This window comes from Artemia sp. Qi Xiang Cuo, chromosome 7, assembly GCF_049724085.1.
Source record: "Artemia sp. Qi Xiang Cuo chromosome 7, ASM4972408v1, whole genome shotgun sequence".
NCBI lineage: Eukaryota > Metazoa > Arthropoda > Branchiopoda > Anostraca > Artemiidae > Artemia > Artemia sp. Qi Xiang Cuo.
This window is the reverse complement of record NC_142800.1, coordinates 39,310,702-39,338,402: the sequence shown is the minus strand read 5'-3', so window position 1 is coordinate 39,338,402 and position 27,701 is coordinate 39,310,702. Positions and strand designations below refer to the sequence as shown.

General features: G+C 35.7%; 1 protein-coding gene across 1 annotated transcript in view; it reads right to left on the bottom strand.

The window, feature by feature from the left end:
• Positions 1-25,400, bottom strand: part of LOC148950260 (uncharacterized) — a 38,991-nt gene extending 13,591 nt beyond the window's left edge. Inside the window, exons 1-2 of the mRNA XM_089092269.1 lie at positions 25,275-25,400; positions 21,988-22,127 (exon numbers count right to left, since the gene is read on the bottom strand). Coding sequence (XP_088948395.1) covers positions 21,988-22,127; positions 25,275-25,397 — 263 coding nt within the window. The 5' untranslated portion in view covers positions 25,398-25,400. The remainder of the gene's footprint in view (positions 1-21,987; positions 22,128-25,274) is intronic.
• Between the last annotated feature and the right edge of the window lie 2,301 nt (positions 25,401-27,701).

The following is a 27,701-nucleotide window of genomic DNA, read 5'->3' as shown; positions in this document are numbered from 1 at the left end:
ACATATTATGGTTCAAGAACCCTTTTGTAACCTGACAACAAAGGTTTTCCTCTTACAAGCCTTACATAAGATTTATGTTTTCTCTTATTGGATAGAGGACCGGGTACCTCCTCTGTTTCTTCCGGGTATAAAATCTGTATATAAGCGTTGAGGGTCATCACTGTCAAGCATTCCAAATGAATCATGACGCTAGAAATTTTAAAAAAAATATTATTCGAGCATACCTACATGAAAGATTTTAAGTACAATAAAGGATGGAGGCCCCCCCCCCCAAAAAAAAAAAATCTGATTACACTTGAATTGAAGCTGATAAGATTTTGAATATGAAAATAACAGCTAAAACCCTTCCGCTCTGCAATCGCATGGCTCTCTTGGGAGTAAAATAATCTTATTTTATCATAACAGAATACATTTTACTGTAAAATCCTTCCAATCAGGGTTGCCACTCAGCCGGTTTTTTTGGTGCTACTTTGGGTAGCAAAATAGTGTCAATTTTGTATAAAAGTGTCATTTTACAAAAATTTGACGCTCGCAACGCTTCGTGTCGCTAGCGCTTACATCACCAAGCTTTTCAAATTGAAAATATTGGCCAATCCACTTGGGATCACCCCCCCGTGGTTTCCCTCATCTTTAAATTCTCCAACATGAAATGTCGGATCTAATGCCATCTATCAACTATAAAAAAAAATTTTTATTTTAATTAGTCGGTGCTGATTTTCGGCTTTACACAGCACTTCCACTCTTGTCAACTTTCCAGCCCCCCTCCTAAAAACACGCTAAAACGCAAATGGTGCTTACTGCATAAAATGGGAACTCGTCCCACAGAGTACTTTCTTCTCTTTTTTTTCTGAGCAGTCTTTGTTCATAGCGTGAAAAAGGAACGGAAAAAGAAAAGAGGAAAAACCTTCAGTTTTTTTCTTTTGAGAAAACAGAAAAAAAGGGACAGCAATACTCGTCTAGATTGAGAGTTTTTCATCCAGTTTTTCCATAAAATAGACTATCTGGATTATTACAGTGCATTCAGGTGCTTGAAACTTTTCTTTTCTCCGGATATGCTGAAGAGAATGTCACGAACATAGATCGTAGCTATTGATGACCCTATGATAAACACAACTAATAGTGGTTCAGATATTAAATTTTTCAAATAATGTATTTGGCAAAAACTAGGGGAAAAATAATAAGACAGCTATATCATCTAATCTGTTTATCACAACCTGAATAGAATAAGTTTCACGAGAACTTTCGCCACTCCCAGTAAATTTTTCTTTAAGATGTCTCCAGGGACTAAGGCGTAGGAACACTCAACTAGCATTTTAAGTGTCAATATGAAAGCACCTTTATAATAAAACACGAGTATTTAGAGTATCAGCGTGAAAGCACATTTACAATCAAAAATTGGTGGGAATGGAATAATTAAAATGAGAAAGTGTGTCCAAATTCCATTTATGTAATGATGTAACATAAATTTAAGTAAGAAAAAAATTGAAAATAGATTGTGATTTTGCTAATGATTGCATAGGATTTATGATAATGAAAGTTTTGGTATCAATTTTGTTTTCAGTATGATGGTTATATATGACTATTCATTTGTCCATTGCCAAGAGTTCAAAGAAAAAATATGAAAAATATGAAGGGAAAGCTTAGAGCGCATCTCTGGCCCAGTCACTGGTCATTTTGCGTCACTGGCCCAGTCACTGAAGAGGTCACTAGATATTCTTGTGGGACACCAGTGAGCTTAGTGGATGTTTTTGCGTTGCTGAGTCGTTGTGTGATGTCACCAGTGAGCTTTTCAGTGACTGGGCTTCAAGAGCTCTAGTCACGGAAATCGATGAAAAGACGCGTAAAGTTAAGCACTCACTGGCCCAGTGACTGGTTAACATAGTAACAGTTATTAACATAGTGGCGCAAACATACACTCTTAGCTTTTCTTGCTCTTTTCTTCTTTGAATTGTAGTCAACCCTCAACTAATAAAACATAAAAATTGAATTTGGACCCACTCAAGAATTGCAAACTGCTTGACTGACTTATCGTCTATGAGCCTACAAAGAAAATGAAATAATGCATTCTTTTTCAGCCTAATAAAACCGTACCACTTCAAAAAGAAAATAGCTTCTTTATATCGTTATTAATTAAAAAAACTTTTTCCACAAAATAAGCTTTTCAAAGAAAAGTAAAGAACTCCATTAAACAAAAAATGAGCAAAAATAAAATCAAACAATCTACCAAGCGTGAAAATACTACAAATCAGCATCGATAAATAAACGAAACCCAAAACGAACAGAAATTACAATAAATAACCGAGTCAAACTCAAAACGAGCAAAAATTAACATAAGTTGGGCGCAAAACCTATGGCTTCCCAAGGCCAGAACAAAATTTGCTTTTTACTGAAAAAATACAAATGAATGTGCATTGTCAGTTTATTATACATATACTGATATTTAGTAATCAAAATGTTAATATTATTTGATTTATTAAAAATAATATAAAATTTAGATTAAATTTTAATTTAAAGAAAATTTAAATTTTTTTCAGTAAAGTGCAAATTTTGTTCTGGCTTTGGGAAGGCATAGGGGTTCAAACACAATTCAAACACAAAACAAGCCCGAGCCTTTGAAAAACAAGCCAAAATGCGCCCGAGCCTTTGAAACCCAAGACTGCCATCATGGTCAGTTCATAAAGTTCTAAAATTGCCCAAATTTGTGTGTTTCGCAATATTTTTTGATGCTAAAGTCAAAAAAAAAAAAAAATTGCGCTTGTCACGGCTTGCGCCGCGACACGCGCATGGCCCGATAAGTGTAGTTGGATTAGTTCTAGATCAGTTTTTTGTCCGGTTATTTGAAACTTAGCACCAATCTTTCGAACACAAACACGGCAAAAAGGTGATTCTGGTTAAATCGAGCTTCGCACAAATCTCTCAAAACAAATACGGAAAAATGCGGTCCAAACTTTTTGTTAATTCCTTAACCTTTTTCAAAATCCTCGTCATTTCGTCCATGACAAAATTAAAAAATTGTGTTACGAAGTGCTACAAATTGAAGCACGTGCTACAGTGCTACACATGATGAAATAGTACTTGTTCTTTCGTGCTAAAGTCAGAAAAAGTTTTGCCCCTAATCTAATTCTACTTTTACCTTGCTTGCTTACCCTTCTTCATTCTACTCCACTTTCACGGAAAAACAACGATTTATGTGATCCGCCAAAATTCATCTGTTTTTAGCTGCAGTTTTATGCGTCATAATGGTTAAACAGCTGTGAACTCTTTTTAATATAACTAATTTAATGTGACTTATTCCAATGAATACGCCAGTAACAACCGCAAGCCGAAGACATACAATATCTTTGGTTTATTATCGCATAAAAATTTTTGGTACACGTTATTTGGTACAGTTGCAACACAATATTTAAAGATAACTTTATGATTAAAGTAAGGCCTCAAAAAAAACATGAGAACTGGGCTAACACAAAAACCTTCGTAATCCCAAGATGAAATAATACATACAAAATAAAAAACAAAAACAAAAAAAAGGCACTTAGATCCATAAGGCACTAAGAGATTTAAGACTCAAAGGAGGCTTAGATATTATCTAGATCGACTAGATTAGTTGTTTGGTCAGTTTCTTTGACTTCACAAGCCTTATAAATATGACTATTGAAAAGCTGCATACGCTTTGTAGGTTCAAACGTCAAGTAACTTGACATCACAGGCCTTATGAATATCACTATTGAAAAACAGTTGCAACACAATATTTAAAAAAAAAATTTAAAAAAGAACGAGACTAATAAAAAAGCCTTCGTAATCCCAAAATGAAATAATACATACAGATAAAAAACAAAAAGAAAAGCTATTCGATCCATAAGGCACTAAGAGACTTGAGGCTCAAAGGAGGCTAGGATATTATCTAGATCGACTAGATCAGTTGTTTGGTCAGTTTCTTCGACTTCACAAGCCTTATAAATATCACTGTTGAAAATGAGCGTACGCTTTGAAGGCTCAAACGTCGAGCAACAAGAGCCCCATGCTGAAAACCACAGCCTGAATATAAGTATTGCGTTCAACATGGGCAAGAGAAAACGGTTTCGGAGCTTGCTCTTAATGACATTCATCATAGAAAAGGACCGTTCCACTATCGCATTGCTAATTGGCAAACTCAACAGGGTAAATGTTCACTTGGCTAACTCACCAAAAGGAAATGCCCCTACAGCATCAAGATAATCTAGGACAGCTATCCAGAACTGAGAGGAGTATTTGGGATTGTTCCTCCACACACAACAATTCTCAATGGCAAGTCTCCAAATCGGGGTCGAAACTGAGACAAGCAAATCACAGGGGGTAAAAATTTCAGCTTTAGCAGGAGGCACTCGTTTAAGCACCGATTTAGCCGCAGTTTTCAGGACCACAAAACACCGTATTTTGATTTCGCTCTTCTGTGTGTCTGAAAGTTTAGATTTGGCCAGTTCAATCAGGAACTCCCGTCCGTAATCAACTTGATCTGGCGGCAAATAATTGATTTCGAAGTCTATATTAACTACCAAGGACAATGCAAATGAGCGGAGTATCCTACTCAGGAGACTTAATATCAAACCCTACAGATCTCCAAAAAGACGAAATTGGTCAGCGTGTTTGCGCTTGAAAGAATAAGTCGACCCTTTTAAATTTGGACAGCAATGGCTTCAAGAACACAATGAAAATTCTGTTTTGCTCATCTTGATACATTGTGTATAGCACTCTGGCAGTATAGCAACCTTCTTTTTCTTTGGCTAGACTGAAGTGTGTGGTGAGCTTCAAGTCCTGCTCATGTATGCGAGCCAAGGCATTGTACCAAGAGAGCCAATGAGTATTTGAGGGAGAAATAATACGTAAGGGTGAATTTCCGTCGTTTATCAGCTTAAATACATGTTGATATGTCTCCCTTCTAAGGGGGCTCACATTAAACCATTTATATGCTTCGGACATAAACTCAAGGTTCGAAGGGAGTTTACAGACCACCTCTGAAGCACCATTCTAGACAAGCTACTTTTTGATATCTTGGAAGAGTTAGGTTAGGAAAACAAAACTCAGTAATGAATCCAGGGCCAAAAACATATTCTGGGAAGATATTGCCATTTTACTATGTTAACCCCCTTCTGATTTCTAAGTCTTGGAATTTTGACAAGACAACATTATGTCTTAATTTTTAGTTTATTTTTTCTCTGATTTTAGTTTGAAAATGCAATTCCTGTTATTAGGGTAGAATTTTAAGCCACATCAAAGGTTTTTTTTCCTAAATTTGGGAAATTTATTTCCAGATCTTTGAATCTTCCCAAATTCGGATTGAGCAAAGTTATAAAGCTGAGAACACTTTTTTTGTACTTTTTTTTAAGCAGAAGATCTATTCTGCATTTTTTCACTTTTATAAAACAAAGGTTGTTAAAGGTCATAAAAGGTCAGGGCCCTCTATTGGGGAAATGAGTAGAGATGTGTTGGCCAATTCAAAATATCTTTTAATGACATACTTTAGTCTGTAAGCCCATCCCAGAAAGCTTTATTTTGTAGTGTGCTTGTCTAGAATTTTACCATATATAATTCAGACTATATATTTGCATGGGCGCCCCTAAGGGGGAACAGGGGGGGGAGCGCCTTCACCTTAGTACTCTTAGCATCATTAGTTACAGTAAATGTAGTTGTAGTACTAAAAGTATACACATAGTGCCTTCTGGATAGTTCAAAATCCCCCACAATGTACTCTTAAAGATTTATCTTATTAAAATAAGTTGTTCTTGAGATATTGCTCTGTCACCTGTTTGAAAGTCCACATGCTCATAGTTTGTTTTGATTTAATACAAGGTCTGTATAAATATTTCTTATATTTGATTACTGAGGTTGTTGTTATATTCTCTTTGGACTATTGCTCTGAGGGTTGTGGGGGAAGGGGGGTGGCATTCTCAAAGTCATTATTTCTGGCCCTTCAAACTATGCTGAACAAAATGGCTATCTCCAAATTTTTGATGGGATGTGTTAGGGGAAGTGATTGACGCGGGGAAGGGGGGCCGGTTGCCCTCCATGAGCTCTTTTTGAAGTTCCTATGACATTACTTTCTATAAGAAGTACCCGGGTCTAAAAAACAAAACAATATATTGTGCCCACATTGCTCCTTACTTAGGCAGCACCATTGTGCTGCATATGATATTTTGTATTGAGATTTTAATTATACAGCACTTGAAGTGCCAATTAGACCAGGTAAGCTCCCCCTATTCTTCAGCCTATGGGTGCCTATGTATATTTGCTTATTATGGGGGGGGGTAAACTATAATAAACTTGCAGTTAAAAAGTGTAAATTACAACAGTCTAGAGAAGGACATGTAGAGAAGGAAACATGTTAAGAAAACAATTCATAATATGCAGAATAATTGTAGATAACACATATTGCATGTATCTCAGCTATACTTTATCCCTAATTCCTTCCCCGTCCCCAAATTATATATTTCCAATGCATTCTGCCACCCATCAGTAACTTTTTTTTTCTGGTTTTTGTTTTGTCACAGTTGATTAAATTTACTGGTACAATGGATGAATTTCAGCCATGTATTTACAAATTAACGGGGAGGGCTTTGGGGTAAAGTATAGCAGGGCTACAAGCAAGATATCAGCAAAAATTATTTCTGTATATTAATTATCAAGTATGAATTTTTTTCTTAACCAGTTTCCTTCTTTGGGTATATACCATTACAAGTAGGGAAATCTGCATATTACAAAGTATAAATTGTTTTCTTAACATGATTTTTTCGCAACAGCCCCAATTCTAGACTAAGCTTAGGCCACAAAAAGATTGGGCCAGATCTGTCAAATATATAAAAAAAGGATAGATCTACATAAAATTCAAGTCTTGTCTTAATCTGAGCAGCAATACAATTCCTTGTAAGACTCCTAATGCAGAGCCATCTCAGCCATGCAGAGATAAATTTCTAATGGGGAAGCGTTTCAGAATAGAAAGCGTTCCACGCGCTAAAGGAAGGCTCTTGTCCTTTTGGTGAATAGCCACGGCTGAGCCACCATGATTTTGGAATTTTTGTCTGGTTCCAAACTTTCAGTCAAAATAATCCCAAAATAAGCCCATTTAAAAAAAAAGCCCAAGTTCCCGCCCCACGGTCCCCACGCCCACTCAAAAATTCAGCCCGCCCCTGACAGCTAAAACAAGCCCACGGGGCGGAAAACAAGCCCATCTGGCAACACAGCCTAGAGGAACAAATGAACTACCCGGTCCTCTGCCCGGTAGAAGAACAAACAAATCTTGCGTAAGGCTTAGGCTTGTCTTCTCTAGACCATATAAGGGGGAAAACCTTTATTGTCGTAAGACTAAAAATAAATATCTGGCGCGTAGGTTTTTAGACATTTAAATATGCAAAAACCCTCGTCATCTACGTTTAAATTTGCATGAGTAAACATTAGACTAATGTCTTGGAGAAGGTCCTGAGCTAAAGTATTTCGTAGAAAAAACGATCTTGAATAAAAAAAAAATCTCGAAGAAAAAAACATCTCGAAGAAAAAAAAATCTTGAAGGAAAATAGCCTAATATCTAGTAGCTTATAAAAAAATGCCGGTACAGGGAATCGAAGGGATAGGGCCCTGCTTGTTATTGAAATAGGGTCACTACGAAGATATATACCAAAAAACAATAACTGATATCAATTTTCTCAGTAAAAACACTAATGAATTCCACAATTTTGCTAAAAAATTAAATTTCTTCTAAGATTTGGGCTATATTCAGTTTTTGAACTGAAATGGTTATAAAGAAGAAATTTTTTTTAATATTTGAAATCAGAATTTGAAAAATAGGGTTGACTTGGTATTTCACCAAGGTAATTGACTTAGAAAAGATAAGAAACGCAAGACTTACTAGCGTTGCATCAATGATTACTTACCAGTCATCTATTTAGTTCAAATATTTAGTTCAACTAAATCAAAACAAACTATGGGTATGTGGACTTTCAAAAAGGTGACAAAGCAATATCTCAAGAACAACTTATATTAATAAGTTAGATCTTTAAGAGTACATTGTGGGGGATTTTGAACTATCCAGAAGGCACTATACCAGCATTTGAGATCGCATGGGATTGAGTGAATAATTAATTATCTATGTTTTCAAAAGTTGTTGAAGAAAAACAGTCTTATATCCTTGGTAAGGGATAATAAGTGAAGATATTTCAAGCAGTTTCTCATAGTACATAAAACACTGAGTTTTGTGAAGACAGGTCAAAGTGTAATAATATTACGTTTTTGTAATAAAAGTTCTTGCCTTCGGAAGTTCTCTTGAGTCAGTTTACATATTACGGAAATGAGTAGTTTCATATTGGTGTGTGTTAAGAAAACAGACATTAAAGATACGAGTGCATTTCGTGATTTTTTTTAGTAGATTTAAAATTTACGAGGACTTGTGTTTTACAGCAAAGGTTAACAAAATGCAGTTATCAGTAATATATAAAAGGTTTCAATGTCATTTTGAATTATATTGTAGATAATGAATGGACACCTAATGAAAAAAAGGGAAATAAACTATATTCTCTGTTACAACTCAATACTGAACAATAATGTTGGTTTGTCTTGAAAACTGTTTTTTCTTCTTCAATTCTTTCCGGGATCGGTTTTTTAGTTGGTTTAATGACGCCTAAAGATTACTCCTCTCTCTCTCTCTCTCTATGGAAAGAGCCAATACGCCGTTGCCTTAAGTGGGTTTTGAGCATTGTTCATAAGAGTTTTTTCTCATACTTGGTAGCTAGTACACAATGTCTTCCAAGTGAAGAGATATTCCGTCCAGTCATGTCTTCTAAGTTTCTATTGATTAAAAAGGTAGTCCTGTGAGGATTGCATGATTCCCAGTACTGTTTGCTCTTGAATGAATCAAATTGGTCTTTCAGTTGCCACTTCCAAAACCAAATATATTGCATTTGGACCGGAGACCACCTCAATTGATGCAGTCCATCTTGGTTAAGCTAAAATCTCATATTTGAGCTTACTGACATGCTTAGACCGTCCATTTGGACATCAATTAGATCCACAAGAAAGCTTATAATTCATTCCTTGATGGAAAAACTAAGAAAACACTATGGGTTTCTCGCTAAGGTAAGGGGAAGATTTGCTAAGAGAACCCTTTGTCGGCTTTGTAATGCCTCTTTACCATATTGTTTGTTTTGTACACGAATATGGAAACTTTTATCCGCCTCTGACAAAAAGCAAATCCGATAGTTACTGTTACAAAAAGCAAAACTGTACCAGAAGGTACGGTGTTTTAGAATTTTGTCAAAAGTGAAAGAGCTGTGAGCTGTTACATACGTTTCTTGACCCTTGCAATAGAGTTGTTCAATTCGCAAATAGAAAACCTCGCAATTTTTTGGGGAAAGACCTCACAATTACATTTCATGCTGTAATAGCACTTTTTAGAGACCCTCAATAGCACCATTAATTTCGTTGGAGTGGCAACCACAACCCTGATTACAGATAGCGATGACTCAGTTGAATCTAAAATGTGTAATATTGCTTCAAATAGGTAGATTTAAACATACAATTTTAATAATATGAGAGTAAACAGTTTCATTAATTATGCAAATAAATCCAAAAGAATGAAACTACACTCTACTATAAGAAATGTTATTTTTCACTTTAAAATAAATATAAAGTAAATGCCAGTGATCGTTGTTCTCTAGTTTTTCTTGATGGTGAGCATTTATATATATATAGAAGAAGAAAAAGATACCTGACCAAAAATTCTATTCTAGATAATAAAACAATTCTGTGTGTAGATATATTTTCATTAATAAATAAATTTACTAGATTATCTTTGCTACTAATTCAATTAAATTTTATTATTTAGGCTCTGGAATGAATGCTGCATAAATAGAAGAATATATTTTCCTCTACAAAATCATTCAAACAAGATATGTCCGTCTGAATTTTGGGAGATTCTTTGTGTGAATTAGTTAAAAAAAAAATTCTACAGCAGAAGTTTTTCAAAGAAAAGTAAGGAGCTACATTGAACCAAAGATGAGCAAAATACAGTCATATAATTTTCCAAGCCTGAAGCTACCATAAACCACAATCAATAAATAAACAAAACTCAAAACGAAAACAAATTACAATAAATAAGCAAATCAAACTCAAAAGAAGCATAACCCAAGAACAATAGTGATGGCACCCATCATGCCCTCTAAGGACTAGAACCTAATTTGAACTTAGCTGATAATAATCCTTATTTCGAGCTAATTGTTTTTATCTCTCGTATCATAGACAAAGAAAAAAAAATCACCATCATAACTAAGATTACTGATTAAACGAATGAATTTAGATTGACAGTTTAATATATATTACACTGTCTCATTCAGTGGCGTCATTTAGAGGGAAGGGGCTAGCTGGATTTTTAGCCCCCCCTGATTTTAGAAGGGGCCCAAAATCAGGTGTCACAATTTATATTGATTTGATTTGAAGTGTGGTAAAAAAAAGTGCGTATAAATGTGTTCTCAATTAAAGCAAATCCGTTTCTAATAGAGCTTTTCTTCCCAACAACCTACTGTCAGCTTGAATCAAAAACGTATTTATTTATTTATTATTCATGTTTCATATATCTCGACTAAGTTCTATTGCCTTGATGTTACAGCTATGGTGACCGACTTTTATTACAGTAAAGTAACCAACCCAGGATTAGCAATAAAATTCTAGATGTAGGTTACGTGATTCTGGAGCAGCAATCCCTATATATATATACGTGATATTTCTATATTTTCTTGGGTCTGTTTTTGAATGTTTACTGTCATATGTGAGTCACGTCTTCTCTGTAAATAAAACAGCATTTTGTACAACGACGGACTTTTTGCATTCCTTGCAGCCATAGATGTATTAATGTTAATAGTCATTAGTCAGAAAAATGTTTATTTCATTAATTTTATAAGGTAATTTTACATCAGATATAAAATTTTACACACTCCAGAAAACAAAGCACTAAATGATTTCAGCGAAATAATTGGGATTGAGCAAATATTCCCTTAAACATTAGGTCTCTCGCCATGTCATTGAGTCTAGTTCGGTTGCCTTACTATTTACTCCAATTGGGAGTTAACAGTTTGAATTCAGAGTCCGATATTAATTCATGTTATGCTCAAATTCTTTCCGCTATGTAGTCAGGGCGCTATGCTTGGCTGTTTCGCTTATTTCAAGAAGGAGGTACGACGGAATGGGGTTATTATGAAACATATACCAAAAGATAGCCTTAAAAACACTGATACCGAAAATAAAAACGGCACTTTAAAACAAGGGGAGAAGTCTATTAAATTTTGATCTGAACTTCAGATTTCCTGAAAAGTGCTATCTATGAACTAAAGCCGCAAATGCCGGTTTCAGACGTCATTTTCCGGTGTCTTTTAGAAGGAAAAAAAAGCAAGATTGGTGTTGTTTTGACTGCTGTTGTTTTAGTATCAAGACCGAATCAAGACAACAGAGCTGGAGAAAGAAGTTCCTGGCGATAGTTTTTGGTTAATTCAGTGGAGGTTGCATAGCATGTGATGTTATTTGTGAGTAAGGCTTTTTTTTTATGTCATCACTTGGTCTCATTGGGTAATTTCTCTATTAACCAAAAAGTCTTGAGTGAAAGGGTAACCCTCTGAAGCTGGTATTAGAGTTCTCTATGTTTAAGGCCCATATCATTTTTGGCAGTTGCTTGCCAGGCATCAGAACTGACACAAAGTTGATTATGAATCTCAGTGGAAAGGATTTTTCTATGCACTGCTAGGACTGCATCCAGTCAGACCATAATGAGATAGATATAAAATAAACAGACTATGTGATTCTTAATTGAATCCTCTATCTGAATTTAATAATCATTTCACATGATTTAGAAAATTCTGGAATTTACAGCTCCCAGAATTTGAAAAGTCTGATTTTGTTTTAATTTTCAGCTTTCTCGGAATTTGGGTTCTAAGCTGCCCCACCCATAACCCTGTAGCCTGGCCCCAAATCCCTTCGTCTCCCCGAAATACTTATAGAATCTAGAAGATGTACGGAGTCCCACCAGTGATATATCTTCTAAATTTGGTATATGTGTAGTTTAGTTCCCCTTGATAAAAGCAACTTATTTTTTATTCAATATTATTCAGTCAATTGAGCAATAATCATTCAGTCAACAATTAGATACTGTCTAGTAGAAACAGGATAAAACAAATAACTTTTTAATGTACATTTTGGTTCTATTAGTAGGGCCTCTGCATCCTATACTACAGGGGGAACTAATAATCTGGAATTTGATCCTAAATTTATTAAAGAAATTTCCTGAGAGAATGATTGTTATATTTAGATACAATATTGAACTCTGAATTAATGGTATGTTTATTTCTTAGCTATCTCATCAAGGTCCTATATTCCAAATTAACCAAATTGCCAGCAGACACATTATTGACAAATGCAATTGTTGGTAATTCGGTGGTAGTGACCAATGTTGCAAATATTTTTTAGCTAAGCTGTGGTAATTGCTAGTGTTTATGATATAGTAGGTGGAATATAGCTACACAGGTAGTAATTATTTAGAGTTATACAAAGGACTGTATTGTTTAGTCTAGATGTTGCTAGATGGCTTCCTTGATCCCTTTTTTTCACGGAGCTTAGAGTTTCCAGTCTTACTAGTTTCCCATTATCTTGGCCAACATCTATCTGCCAACTAAATTTCTATATGTGATGATATTCCACAAATTCAGTATGTAATCCTGCAAGGTCTTTCCTGATACCCGATGATATTCCAATCCCACAGTGACAGCTCTGGGAAGCTTGAACAGACAGTCTTTAGGGACAATTAACTCCTACTACCAACTAATGGGTGGTGATAGGATCAGTAGCATCCCGAGGGTGAGGAGGGGTGTGTTACCCCTACCGTTTCGACAATGTAGTAAATTTTTCGTCAAATTGTTATTTATTTTTTATTTATTTTCGTCTATTTCCAAATTTGGTGATTTAGCATGTTGATTTGGTTCCTACTAAGCTAAATTTGGTAGATATGGTTGTTCCATCAACTTTGGTTGTGATTTAACATGTTTCTCTGTATTATCATTTTGTAATATCAGGCTAATTTAAGCTTTTGTAATCACAAAAAAAAAGTATAAAAAAAGTTCCAAGGGAAAAAAGATACTTCGTAGTGCTAAATTAAAAGATTCTGCTGCTTCGTGGCATACTGACATTTACTTTTAGTTACTTAAAAGACGGAAATGAAAGCTCTGAAATCCTAGATTTGAAAGTTCTATTCTATTGTAAAATTGACTGTCCTTAATGGTCATCAGAGAATTCTTGGTACTTCACGGCATAGCATTACTTTTTAAGTTTATTTTCTTTCCTTATTTTCTGAGAAGCAAATACAAAAAAAAATCGATGAATTAGTTGTAAACTCCACAATTTGGAAAACTTTGAAGAGTCTGCATCCAACTGACGACTCCTTTGCCTTACATGTGAAAAGGTGCATTTACCAGTGTCCATTATGCTGCAGGCCCTTATGCCTCACCCATTTTACCTTTCTCCGCTTGAATTTGGATGAGAGATGAAGGACAGATGCATAGTGCCCATTAAATAAACCCTTTTTTTTACTTACTTACTTTACTTTCGGCGGGAATCAGACGATGAACTGTCCTGCCCGGCGCCAAAGGATCTTGGGATGACTTCCGACGACCACTTGGACCTGTCGGCTGCAGCTTCTCCGGTGATCTTCAGCCAGTCTTTGTCCCATCTCCAACCGTGTCTCCTGAATCCTCCCCACGGTTCCAGGTCCTCCTTGAATTTTTTCCACAGGTTCTTCTTTTGTCCTCCTGGCTTAGGTTTCCAGGAGGGGGCTGGTTCGTAGACAAGGACGTCTCGACATATCGTGCCTTCAGGACAGTGCAATGTGTGGCCGAGGAGCTTCAGGCAACGTCTTTTAATGATAAGCGATAGCTCTCCTGATTGGCCACAGCGACTCCTTACTTCACTATTGGAAATCCTGTCCCATCTCTTAATGCGGAGGATGTAACGAAGGCAGCAGTGGTCGAACACGTCCAAAGTTCTCGCATCTTCAGTCTTGACCGGCCATGTCTCGCAAGCATACAGTAGTACTGCTCGAACAGTTGCACCATAGATTCTGACTTTTGTTTTGGTTGAGATCTCCCGTCTGGTCCATAATGCTTTTTTCAGACTAGTAAAGACTCCCCAGGCTTTTGCTATGCGGGCAGAGATATCCCTTTCAGCTCCGTTATCTGGTGTTATGATAGAGCCAAGATACTTGAATTCCTCAACACTTTCTATTGGCTCACCGTCGAGAGTAACTTGGCAAGGAGCAGGTTAGTTGAGAGCCAATACTTTAGTCTTTGCGCCGCTGATGGCCAGTCCGATGCGCTTTGAGACCTCATAGGTATCGTCGATCATGCCTTGTAAGCTGTCGGCGGTAGTTTTCAGCTCAGCAACGTTGTCTGCGAAGTCCAGATCTGTCATGGGCTGGAGGAAACCAGCTATTTGTCCTAAGACTATTCCGCTGTGGTTTCTCATTGCATTATACATGACCCAGTCTATCGCGTAGTTGAATAATATAGGTGAAAGGGGGCATCCCTGCTTTACCCCAAACTCCACTGGATACTTAGGGGTGTCATTGCCGGAAATACGGACGCAATTCTCAGTGTCCTTATACACACTTCGGAGTATCTCAATGAGCTCCTGTGGCGCACCGTCTTCAGCCATAATTCTCGATAGCTCCTCTCTGATGAGAGAGTGAAAGGCAGCTGCAAAGTCAATAAAGGCGATGAGAAGGGGTAGATGAAACCTGCTGTACTGCTGAAGGATGAGGCAAATCGTCAATATCTGTTCTGGACAGCCTCTTCCTGGTTTGAAGCCTGCTTGTTCAGGACGGGTTAACTTGTCACGTGCGTCTTTGAATCCATTCAAAAGAATGACGCAGAAGATCTTCTTGGCATGGTCGATCAGGGAGATACCTCTATAGTTTCCGCAAATGGCCTTATCTCTTTTTTTGTATAGTGGAACGAGGACTGATACTTTCCAGTCTTTTGGGAAGGTCTTCGTCGTCCACACCTGGACAAAAAGGTCGGTTAGGCGGCATAGTAGAGTTGGTGAGGACTTGAACATTTCAGAAGGGATCCCATCCTCTCCAGGAGTTTTATTGTTTTTCATGCACTTCAGCGCTTTTTGTACGTCCGCAATACTTGGCGGATCGAGGTTTATTGCGTAGGGCTCTCTAGCAGCACCCGAGAAGGCAGGTAGATCGCAAGGGGGTTTGACAGGGTTCTGTAGCTCAGAAAAATTCTCTCGCCAGCGTTCCATGCGTCCTTCTTCTGTTCGGATGAGTTCTCTGGACTTATCTTTCAGTGTGTTGACCGTTACAGGAATTTTTCCTGTCATTTCTTTCACGGGTTTTAGCATTTTACTTCTGTTGTGGCTCCTGCATGGTTGTTACAACTCATTTGCGAGATCTGACCAGCACAGCTCTCTGTCCTCTTTCAGTGACTGTTTAACTGCTTTGCGGTCTACTTTTAAGGGTTATTTTGCACCTCCCACTAGGAGTCGCTTCTTCTTAACTAGTTCTATGGAGTGGTCAGAGATCCAGACTCGCTGTTTTCGTTTTGTGTGGCCAAGCACCTCCTCAGCTACGTCCTATGTCGCAATTTTTATCTGCGCCCATTCTTCATCAACGAGTGAAAGACGATTCAAGGCTTCGAACCAGTTGCTTAGCTTTAACTCGAAGTCGGCTTTGATTTCCAGGCATCTTAGTTTCGAAACATCGAAGCGCTTCCCTGCCTTCTGTCGCTTCTGCCTACTAAGGCGGTGACGGACTTTGCAAGTGAGGAGATAGTGGTCGGATCCATTTAAAGATCCTGTGTCTGCTCCTCTGTATACCCGGGCATCTGTGCAGGAGCTCACCATCTTCTGCTGACTAAGATGTGGCCAATCTGAGCCGTTGTTGCGTCATTGTTCGGACGCCATGTTACGAGGTGGAGTCTCTGTGCTCAAAGAGTGTTTGTGAAGCAGAGGTTGTTGTATCTGGCTAGCTGTAAGAGCCTTCCTCCATTGTTGAATCTGTTACCAACGCTATGGTGGCCAATAACTGCTGCTCTGTCGGGGTCTACTCTGCCAAGCTGGGCGTTCCAGTCACCAGCTACAAAGAGCATGTCACGCCTTGGTGTCTTGTCGATGATTCTTTGTAGGTCATATTAAAAGGCATCTTGGACCGCGTCACTGCTATCCCTTATCGGAGCGTACACAGTGATTATGGTTATGTGGCTAATGTGACCTTTCAATCTAATCATGGCGATCCTTGGTGACACTGGCTTCCAAGAGGTGAAGCATGATGCAGTAAGATCGTCTATAAGAAACTCAACTCCTTTATGGCCGGAACCATCCTTGAGACCCGAGTTGTAGAACCAGAATGAGTCAAATTCGGAAACGGTCAACTTTTTGGACAGAACATCATCCAGTCTCGTTTCTGACAGACAACAAACGTTGATTTTATGCTTCTGCAGTTCCCTTGCAAGGAGCAGTTGCGTGGATTCCAGCTTGAAGCTGGGAACATTCCACGTGCTAATATTCAGATGTTTTCTTGATCGGGCGGCTTGCATACTTTTCGGGCCAGGCACCACCCTGACCTGGTCCGCGTCGGCTACCGCGAACGCCGTAATAGTAGTATCTCTCTGCATTTGATCTTCAATATCCATTGGTGTTTCATGGGAATTGACTTGACCAAAGGCTCCCCAGACCCTTGGCGCCCCGTTGCGTTAGCCATTCTATTTGTCGGGCTAGGCTACTAACAGAATGTTACACCACTCCACCGCTGTGAGGTGCAACTTAGGGCTCTCCTCCCGGCTCGCTAGGGACGGGGGCATCAACCCTTCCTGCTTGGTCATCAACTATTCAGAAAACTTCTCCATATTGCAAGTGTAAATCTTGTGGACAAAAATGTCCATGTGCAGATAAAGGTTTAAATATTTTGGGCTCTTGTTGTGAGAAGTGCTACAAGGCCGAGGCCGATTCACACGAGAAATAATTGTGCATGACTTGAAATGGAGGAATACTAGGAAAAAAACGTAATGAATTTGGGAATGTGAGTATTAAATAAATAGTGTTAATTCTGACTTTATTTAGTTTCCTTACCTACATCATTGGTTCCATTTTTTCTAACTAATCGTGTTAGTTTTTTATAAAGACCTTCTGTGGCCTATCTCGTATTTTGAGTGGAAAACTGCAACTCAAACTTTGCGGAAGATGTATTTTCTTGCATGAAACATCAAAATATAATAAAATGTCAAGTTTCGACTGTTCCACCCCTCGCAAGCAAGTGCCGTTTGTGTTTTTTGAATCAGTATGGTCGATTTAGGGAGGTCGGCTAATTCTCGTACCTGCCCCATTCCGTCGTGACATATTTCACATTTTCAACACCTGGCGCCCGGACTAATGAAAGATTCAGATCTTTTATCTGTACTTCCAGAGAGTGTGAAAATCAGAACCCGTCACCATATTCGGCGCATTAATCCGGAGTTAGAATCGGTTAAAAGCAGGCTGAGTTTCGGCTCAGTAATTGGTCGGATTGTGTTTATTCTTGAAATGTGAAAAGTTTATTCATAAATATTTGAAAATTAACAGGGCTAAAGGTAAGAAAAAGAGAAAAATTTTTAGATTCTTGGATGGGGAAGCGATTTGTTGCTGAGAAACGAAATAAGAATTATGAAGTTTTGAAAGATTGTGTTATTCTGGAAATTTGATTGTTTATACTATATAGGCCTACATATAATGTTTGTTGTTGGAAAATACACAAACATTTTCTTTGATTGATGTATTTTGAGAGGGTGGGTATTTTTCACGGGGAGAATCTAATATGTGATTTTATACGTTGACAATGGGCAAGTTGCGGAGTTTATGCCCATATCCTGGGGGCTATTGGGGTTTTCGTATCCCCAGAGGTATAGTTATTGGATTTCTCAGCTGTGCTGAATTTAGTGGATATCCCAAAATTTTGATCAGATGCCTTTGGACAAAAAAAAGCTGCTGGAGGGGGGCTATTTGCCCTCCAATATTTTGTTCTCTTGAAAAAGTCAAACTCAAAACGAGTAAAAATAACATGAGTAGGGCTACTAACCCCCAGCCTTCTCAAAACCAGAACATAATTTGCGCTTTATTGAAAACAAAATACGTTTTAATTGTTTTTTCTTTTCTTACTTTCATAAAAAAAAAATATCAAAACCTTAAGGAATAAATATCAGTATATTTCAATTAAACTGACAATAAACTGTCATTAGCGTCTTTTTTTGTCAAGTGCAAATTATGTTCCGGTCTTGAGAAGGCACGGGGACTATCAGCTTTACTCATGTTAATTTCTGCTCGTTTTTAGTTTGACTCGGTTATTTATTGCAATTTCTGTTCATTTTTAGTTTAATTTTTTTATTGATAATGATTTGTGGTAGTTTTACGCCTGGAAAATTATTTGACTTTACTTTTGCTCATTCTTGTCTTAATGTAGCTGTTTACTTTTCTTTGAAAAATTTGTTTTGTGGCAAAGGTTTTTTTAAATTAATTTCTGTTCATTTTTTATTGACATAGTCTTTTTCATGGGAAAATAATACTTTACATCTTTTCGGTTTTTTCTATAAGAATCCATAGTATGGGCTGCTATTTGTATGTTGGAGAAACTTTTTCAACAATTTTTTAATCCTGACACAAACAGTATTTTTTAATTTTGATTTTATAGCTTCTGAAGTTGACCTGAAAATTAAACATAACATCATTCCCAAAACATTCTATCTATGCATTTTGACAACCTCGATACACTTACACTCTTTTTATTTATTTAAATTGTAAGAGCAGAAGTAGTAATGGTAATAGTAGTATCCCCAAAATTTTCAACTTCATACCCCCCGTCGTTCTCGATATATTGCTGAGGTGATTTATTTTATTTATTTTTTTATTTATTTTAAAGTAACATTTAGATTTAAAGCATAATGGGCCAATTGAATATTTTTGGAGGGTTGACATGCCTAATATCTCTAAAGAAATAGTTGCTGGATCGTTCTACTATGCTGAGCAAAACGGCAATCTCATAATTTTTACTGGATGCGTTTGGAAAATGAATGGATTTGAGAGAAGGGCTGCTTGCCCTCCAATCTCTTTTTACTCTTGAATAGGGCACCAGTTTTCAATTTTGAATCAAATTAGCTCCTTTAGAAGTTTCATTAATATTTCTGGCTATTATAGAGTGGTGTTGCCATTGACATTGCTTATACGCCCCTTTGAAAACCTGCATGCACACAGTTTTTTTGTTTAATTAAAACTCCCCTTAAGCATTCCCTAAAAGATTCACCTTAATACACTTAGCGTCATTAGTTACAGTAACTGTTGTGGTAGTATTAAAAGTATAAATATAGTACCTTCTGGCTAGTTCAAAGTCTCCCACAACTTACCTTTAAATTTCTAAATTAATAATATAGATTTCTCTTCAGATATTGCTTTGCTACCTTTTTGAAAGCCCATATGCTCATAGTTTGTTTTGATTTTCAAATAAATCCGATTTTATTAATAAAATTTGATTTTTTAAGGAAAGCTGGGTTTTTGTTTTCAGAAACAAGAACATCCACGTTTAAAATACATCTGATTTATTGATATTTGATTTTTTAATGAAGTTTGGTTTTAGTTTTCAGAAATAAGCACATCCAGGTTTAAAATACATCTGATTCTATTAATAATATTTGATTTTTTTTAAATAAAGTTGGGTTTTAGTTTTCAGAAATTTGAACATCCACCTTTAAAATAAATCGGATTTTATTAATAATATTAAATTTTTTAATAAAGTTGGGTCTTAGTTTTCGGAAATAAGAACATCCACGTTTAAAATAAATCTAATTTTATTAATAATTTTTTATTTTTTTTAATAAAGTTGGGTTTTAGTTTTCAGAAATAAGAACATCCACGTTTAAATTACATTTGATTCTATGAATAATATAGGATTTTTAATAAAGTTGGGTTTTAGTTTTCAGAAATAAGAATATCCACGTTTAAAATGCATCTGATTTTATTAATAATATTTGATTTTTTAATAAAGGTTGGTTTTAGTTTTTAGAAATTAGAACAGCCACGTTTAAAACACATCTAATTTTATTAATAATATTTAATATTTTAATAAAGTTGGGTTTTAGTTTTCGAAAATAAGAACATCAACGTTTAAAATAAATCTGATTTTATTAATAATGTTTGATTTTTTAATAAAGTTGGGTTTTAGTTTTCAGAAACAAGAACATCCACGTTTAAAATACATATGATTTATTGATAATGTCTGATATTTTAATAAAATTGGGTTTTAGTTTTCAGAAATAAGAATATCCACGTTTAAAATACAGCTGATTCTGGTAATGATATATTTTTTTTAATACAGTTGGGTTTTAGTTTTCAGAAATAAGAACATCCACGTTTAAAATACTGTTGATTCTATGAATAATATAGGATTTCTTATAAAATTGGGTTTTAGTTTTCAGAAATGAGAACATCCACTTTTAAAATGCATCTGATTTTATTAATAATATTGGATTTTTTAAAAATAAAGTTGGGTTTTAGTTTTCATAAATAAGAACAGCCACGTTTAAAATACAAACTAATTTTATTAATAATATTTAATTTTTTATATAAAGTTGGGTTTTTAGTTTTCAGAAATAGGAATATACAAGTTTGAAACACATTTGACTTGATTAATATCATTTGATTATCCGATAGATTTGGGTTTCAGTTTTGAGAAATAAGAGCAACCATGCCTAATATACATATGATTTATTGATAATGTCTGATATTTTAATAAAATTGGGTTTTAGTTTTCAGAAATAAGAACATCCACGTTTAAAATACATCTGATTCTATTAATGATATTTTTTTTTTTTTAAATAAAGTTGGATTTTAGTTTTCAGAAATAAGAACATCCACCTTTAAAATAAATCTGATTTTATTAATAACATTTAATTTTTTTAATAAATTTAGGTTTTAGTTTTCGGAAATAAGGCTATCCATGTTCAGGGTTACCACCGCAACCAAATAAAGATCACCAGTTTTTCACCAAGAAAATCACCAGAAATCACCAGATTTTCGTCAAAAAAATCACCAGTATTTCACATAAATCACCAAAAAAAATTACCAGAAATCGGTGGTCTATAATGATAGGCTTTACACCAAAAAGACGCGTTGGGCACCCTGAGCTAAGACATTATGTTTTTCAAAGGCCGTCAACTGCTCAAGAAGGAAGAGAATTTATACCAAGAGTCGAAATTCCAGCAAAAACTGAAATTGTAACCTAAAATCCTGTTTCTGGACATGAAGAGCATTTTTATTTATTTAACTACTCTTATACTTTTCTTTGTCTTTACTTTGCAAAATCTTTTCTTTTTGTTTTTTCTAGGTTCCCATTGTTAAGTGTTTGTCCAATAGCTGCTTAAAAAGTTTAGATAGGTCAAGAGCAATAGGCCCACAAATTTTTTTTATCTAGAATTTTTACCTTCTGCTTCCTTTTACCTGAAGAATTAAAAAAAAAACAAGAAGGATTCTCACTTCATAGTGGTGGCTTGCTTTAACTAAAAATCAAAGATTTATCCTAATTCAAAGAACTTAATATTTTTTCATTCAAAATTACTCATCAACTACTTAGTACAAGGAAAACAGTTTCATTTTAAGATGAAAATTCTTACAAGAAGGCAGTCTAGGGTCGTAAAAAAATTTATTAAAATGTAGTTATTAAATGTGTATTATTAAATGTAAATGTGAAAAAATTATTAAAACATATTATTAAAATGTGTCACAGGGTTTGAATGTTAATAACCACTACTAAAGACTTATTAAAATCCAAAAATTCTCATAAAAGCAACCCCCCTCTCCCGCCTTGCCCTAAGAAACATTGTTTATCCTTGGTTTATACAGATAATACTCGAATAACAATTGCTCTGAAACCGTGCGAAACTATATAAAAAAAAATTGATTACTTACCGTTTTTTAGAAAGGTCGGGTCTTTTGAAAACGGTTATACCTTCAATGCCAAGCACAATTAACGCATAGCCACATAAAATCCCAGCAATTCCAAACCCAAAAGCTAGTCCCATGTTGCAGGAGAAGGCCATTATTAATATCTAGAAAACGATTTTGCTATTCAAAAGTGTAAAATTGAAGAAAGATTTCAGTGTCGCAACGTATTTTTATTGTGAGCAAGTAAGAGCAATAGTTCGATTCTGTTGATAGAAGAGCTTTTGCGAAGGTCTTGTCCTTGTATGGTATACCAGACAAATACACTAAAGTGATTAGAGTCATATACGAGATTAGCACTGCTGCGGTTAAAGTAAGAAATGGGTTTAGCTGCTGGTTTCGTATTAAATCAGGAGTTTAGCAGGGTTGTGATCTAACCCCCTTTATATGGATTATTTTGATAGACTTTGTCTTAAGGAGCACTGGAAAGACAATGGGAGAACACGGAATCAAAGGGAGAGGAAAGAATTTCTTGGACTTAGATTAACTATAAGCAACGGTATACGATTGCCTCTGACTGAAATAGGAGAGCAGAAATTTCAATTTCCCTTCTAATGAAGATCCGAAATTATCCAGGGGAAAATGGAGGATTTAAGTTGGGGAGGGATAAATTCTTCACGAGGGTATCTTCCGGAGAGGAAGGTGATCGTTGGCTCCAGGGGAACAACGGCATGAACATAATGTTTCTCAGGGATATGAAAATTAAAATAAAATGAGGATACTGATTCAGCTTTGGCTCTCTAGAACGTTTCAAATCCAGATCAATTAGTTCTTTGGGATGAGGCAACTTTAATATCTGAAGCAAATGACTTCCCACATTCTTTTAGGAAGGCAATTGAAACTAATAATCCATTAATGCTTTAAATAGACCTTACTTTAAATAGAGATACTGGAGCTACTGCTATAAACCCAATTTACAATAACTTAAAATAAAAGGATTCAAATAGCATTTTTTCATCATTTTAAATTAATATCATCTTACCATACTTTTAATGAGAATTAGGTCGGTAGACAAGCTAATTCAATCTTTAAGCAGAGAATTCTTGCCTAATCTAATTGGTGAATAGGCTTTTGTTTATTATAACTTGGTTTGTTTGACTGTTTTTCTTCTGCTCTGTTAAGAATTACTTCAAGAGGTTAGTTTTCCTTTTCTATTTTTTTAGCACTGAAGACGGCAGGGTGGAAGTCCCTGACGAAATATCTACTTCTGTCATTTTTGCTTCTTTTCTGTCCATTGGCTGAGTTTACCCTCGTTTTTTTGTGCTATTTAATTTTAGTATTTTTTGTTTGTTTGTCATATGTCGATCCTGCCTGTAGCCCTTTCTGTCTTTAACAGCTAACAAAACTAATATAATTTTATTTCAGCTGCTATTTCACCATTTCGAACTTATAGAAGTCAAAAGACGGTCATTTTAAACTACGTAATACAGCTATACACACACAAAAAAAAAAAAAAAAAAAAAAAAAAAAAAAAAAAAAAAAAAATCAAACCTGTTACTGCCAGCCTCTGCTTTTTTTGTGCTGTAAAAATTGCAAGCCCCTGTAAAATATGATAAATACCGGTAAAATATGTAAAATACCGTTAAAATACGTAAAATAGGTAAATTACGTAAAATAACAATTTTACGGGGGTCCGTAAAATTACAGTAAAATACCCAATTTTACCAGTTACAACACTGGTCAAACATGGTTCTGAAGCATGGGCGCTCCGAAAAGCGGATGAAGATTTGCTAGAGGTTTTCCTGAGAAACTACCAATAGATCGCTCTGAGTACCCTCCTGACTGACCGTATTTCAGAGAGTAGGGTGTACAGAAAATGTGGTTCAATCCCCCTGCTTAGGGCTATAATGAGAGAAAGGTAGAGATGGCTAGGGCACGTTCTGCGGTTGAAAGATGCCAGATTGCTAAAAATTGTCCGTTTTGGCCAACCATATGGGGCTAAACGGAAAGCAAGTGGTCTGCGGTTGGGGTGGGAGGATGTCATAAAGGAATATTTAAGGGAAATGGGAACTTCCTGGGAGGGTGTAAAGAGGGAGAGTTTGAATAGATTGGGAAGGAGGAGGAGCGTGTGTAGCTATGTAGGCCTCAGGCGGCTTGTTGCGGCAGTGAGTTATTAGTAGCAGTAGTAATCTTAAAAAGGAAAGACTTCCACAGTTTCTTCTTAGATTGTACAGAAAAGTTCCTTTTTGGTATAATCTAGCGCTACGTTTAAACCGTCTGGTCGCAAAAATCGCGACGCTCTGAAAATAAAGTAACGGCAGCTCTTACACGAAAGCTTCACCAAAACAGGCGGCGTCTCACCATCAGGTCTCAAACAAAAAATGTCCTTTTTATCACGAAGACCTATCCCGCGGTTCGGAATTTTGCGTTTAGATACGAAATAATATCACGACAAAACGAAGGGCCTCTGTTTCTTGGCCTAAAACCATGCATCACAATATTACTTTTCTAAATGTCTTTTTCTAGCTGCTCCTTTTTTGTGTGATGTTATTTCCATTTCAGTAGGAACTTTGCCATGTTCAATTCTATTATTGTCAGACGGTTTCCAAGCGACTGAATGGCGTTTTGCATAGCATTAGAAAGTCTTCTATTCTATCTCTTGGTCCTTGCATGCTACTTGGAACGTGTTTCATTACATTTAATGACGCTTGCGTCTGTCCCATTTTGTCTAAAATTTTCACTAGCATAATCATCTCCGCTAACCTGACCTGTAAATGACCAGGTAAAACGAACCTGTAAATTTTTTTGTATGTTATCCCATTGAATACCAGATGGCAATATTTGGTTGCTTTGCAGAGGAGCCCATTTTAATTTCTTTTTTCTTTTGCATACCCCTTTCCCGTTTCTTGTTCAGTTGGGACACAGTAGAATGCCTTCAATTTCGTCCTTTTCAGCATTTCTTTTCCTAAAAATTTTTGTTCATTTATGCCAGATTTTCCTTTTTATTTATTTTCTGCAAAGCCTTTTTATCTTAAAATTCATTTGTATTTCGCCTTTTCTTAATTTATTTTCCGGTTAAAAAAAATTCCCTCTGCAAAATCAAAACATCCGGAATATAGGAGTTCACAGACTTTATTGATAATTTAAGACATTTTAGTAGTAGTTTTCTTTGCTTTTCATTTATATATTTTGTGGTTGCTTATTTATATTTAGTCGAAAAAATAAGTTTCCCATAATTTCTACAGCATCTAAATCGATGAATTTTTTTAAAATGCAAAAGAATCAAGGATAAAAAAAGCAAAAAAAAATCTTACCCATATTATTATTTGAAGCAGACCAAGTAAAAGTAGAGTTATGTTTGATCCAATTTTCCTCCGATGAAACCTATCCATTCTTGAAACAGTACACTCAGAATATTTCAAAGGCAATAAGAGCATATATCCATCATTTCTTTATCTATTAAAAAAAAGAATAAAAAAAAAGAAGGAATTCCCTTATGGTGCAAATTGCGATAAGGTATTACCTTATCAATATCGGCTTCCTAATCCCATCAAATAAAAACAAGTTTTTTCAATTTAAAGTAAAAACATACAAATAACAGTTCAAGTAGGGATAAATCCTTTTATTAGACAGTAAAAAACAATGATAGAAATTCTTGATATTTCGATCACATACATAGCGACCGTCATCAGCATATCAGCAGAGTTAATCTGCTGATGACAGTCGCTGTGTATGTGATCGAAATATCCAGAATTTTTATCATTGTTTTTCACTGTCTAATAAAAGGATTTATCCCTATTTGAACTATTATTTGTGCGTCATAGAAAGACAGTGTGGTCTTAGAGAATTTCTAAGTAAAGAACAACACAATAACTTAAAACGAAGAGACTAAAACCCGTACGAGACGGAGTTTACCCCCTCCCCTCTTTGCGTTAAATTTTAAGGGCTTTTTCAACCTACTTTTTATTCCCATTTGTATTTAAACTTCTTATTCAGACTATAGCATAAAGAGCATTGCAACCCCCATCATATATGGAATAATTTGTATTCGTTTCAAGTTTCAATGATGTTCTTCACTTTCATTGAAATAAAAAGAAAATTTCTGCCCGTCTTTAATAGCCTACCCAGTCACCCTAAATGCAACAAGGTCTAACCCCCACTCAAACTCGACCCTTTAAATCAGTATTTGCTTTTCGTTCAGCAATGCTTCGAGAGAAATAGCTTATTTAGTGTATTTGCTTTTCGAAACACAGCATAAATCTTCCAAATTCAACATTTTCTCAGCAATAGGATGGAATTAGAGCTCAACTTCCTAATAAAGGGAGGTTCGGGGTATCCATTAAATCTGACTGGTAATTTCTTTCATAAGAAATTTCCAAAAACGCATAACCATGGCTGGAGCGACAAATGCAACCTAGTAAAGAGCGAACCAGGGCCCATAGTAACCCAAAGTAAAAAAAAACAGTATTGTGGAAAAAGTTGTCATTTGAAACTAACTTAAGACTCATAATCATTATTTCGATTGACCTTAACGATAAAACCTTAAAACGAAACAAAATATAGGAATTTTGGAAGAGAGCCTTAAACCCCTCGGAAATGTTGTCAGATCTAATTAAATCGTTGCCTTTTTATAAAAATTGTCCATTACGTCTAAAAGCTGTTTGATAGATGATCTTTTTTTGGCAAATCCGTGTTAAGAATTACTCCTAAATTATATAATTTTGAATCTGGATTATTAATATTTTCAACAAACTCTGAAAAATAGAGACCAGTTAGCTATCGATCTATAATTTGTAGACTCCGACTTTTCACCATTTATGTTGAACTATATGAAGATTTTCCGTCAATTTTACAGCTTTCAAAATCAGCCTTATAGTAGTACGCAGACAAATTTGGGGTTCTAAAATGGATGTTTTCTCACGGGTCCAAAATGCTACCAGATACCGACATAAGTTATTCTTGTGTAATTGATCGTTTCAGTTTAACAGTCTCACACGTAAATAAATTAGAGCATGCCGTTTGCTCCTTTCTTGGCGGGTGCTATGTTGGTACATTCCAAATTGCTATGTTAACTCCAATTTAATTGCCGTTCTCTAGTTTTACAGTATCAGCGCTAGTAAAAATTTTATGCTTTAGAGTGAGATTCGGCTATAAAACTATAACCACCTTAGAAGATGCCTATGGCTTGCAATCCTTTTTATTGGTTTCTGATTTGAATTTGATGATAGGAAGCGTTTGTTTTCATCTCTGTTACAGAAAACGACTTGTAAACAAAACTCGCAAAGCACGTTTGAAACCAGCAAACAGGAATTAGATGCTAGTGCTAAGTACATACATCACTGATTTCTGATGTGCATTTCAGTTGAATAAAATTTCGTTTCCAGAATCATATTGTCCTAACCTTCAAATAAATCGGAAACAAATGATCCAGGTTTTATGCTTTGGACCATAAATATTACACGTTCTCGAAATTAATTACATTGATGGAATGTCAGAAAATAGAAAATAAGCAGATTTTAAGCAAAAATAGTGATTTTTAGGAGAATCTCTTAGGAAAATGGCAACGTTTTTTGAAGAAAAAACTTCTTCCTGGGACATACAATTTTAAAGGCTTGAAGGAATTGACAACTACAGGGTTCAATCAATAGCAAAGAATGATAACCAAAGTTTGTTACTACCATAAACCCTTTTGTCACCAAAACCTACCAAAGTTTTATGAAACACTTATGTTGCCTGGCCGA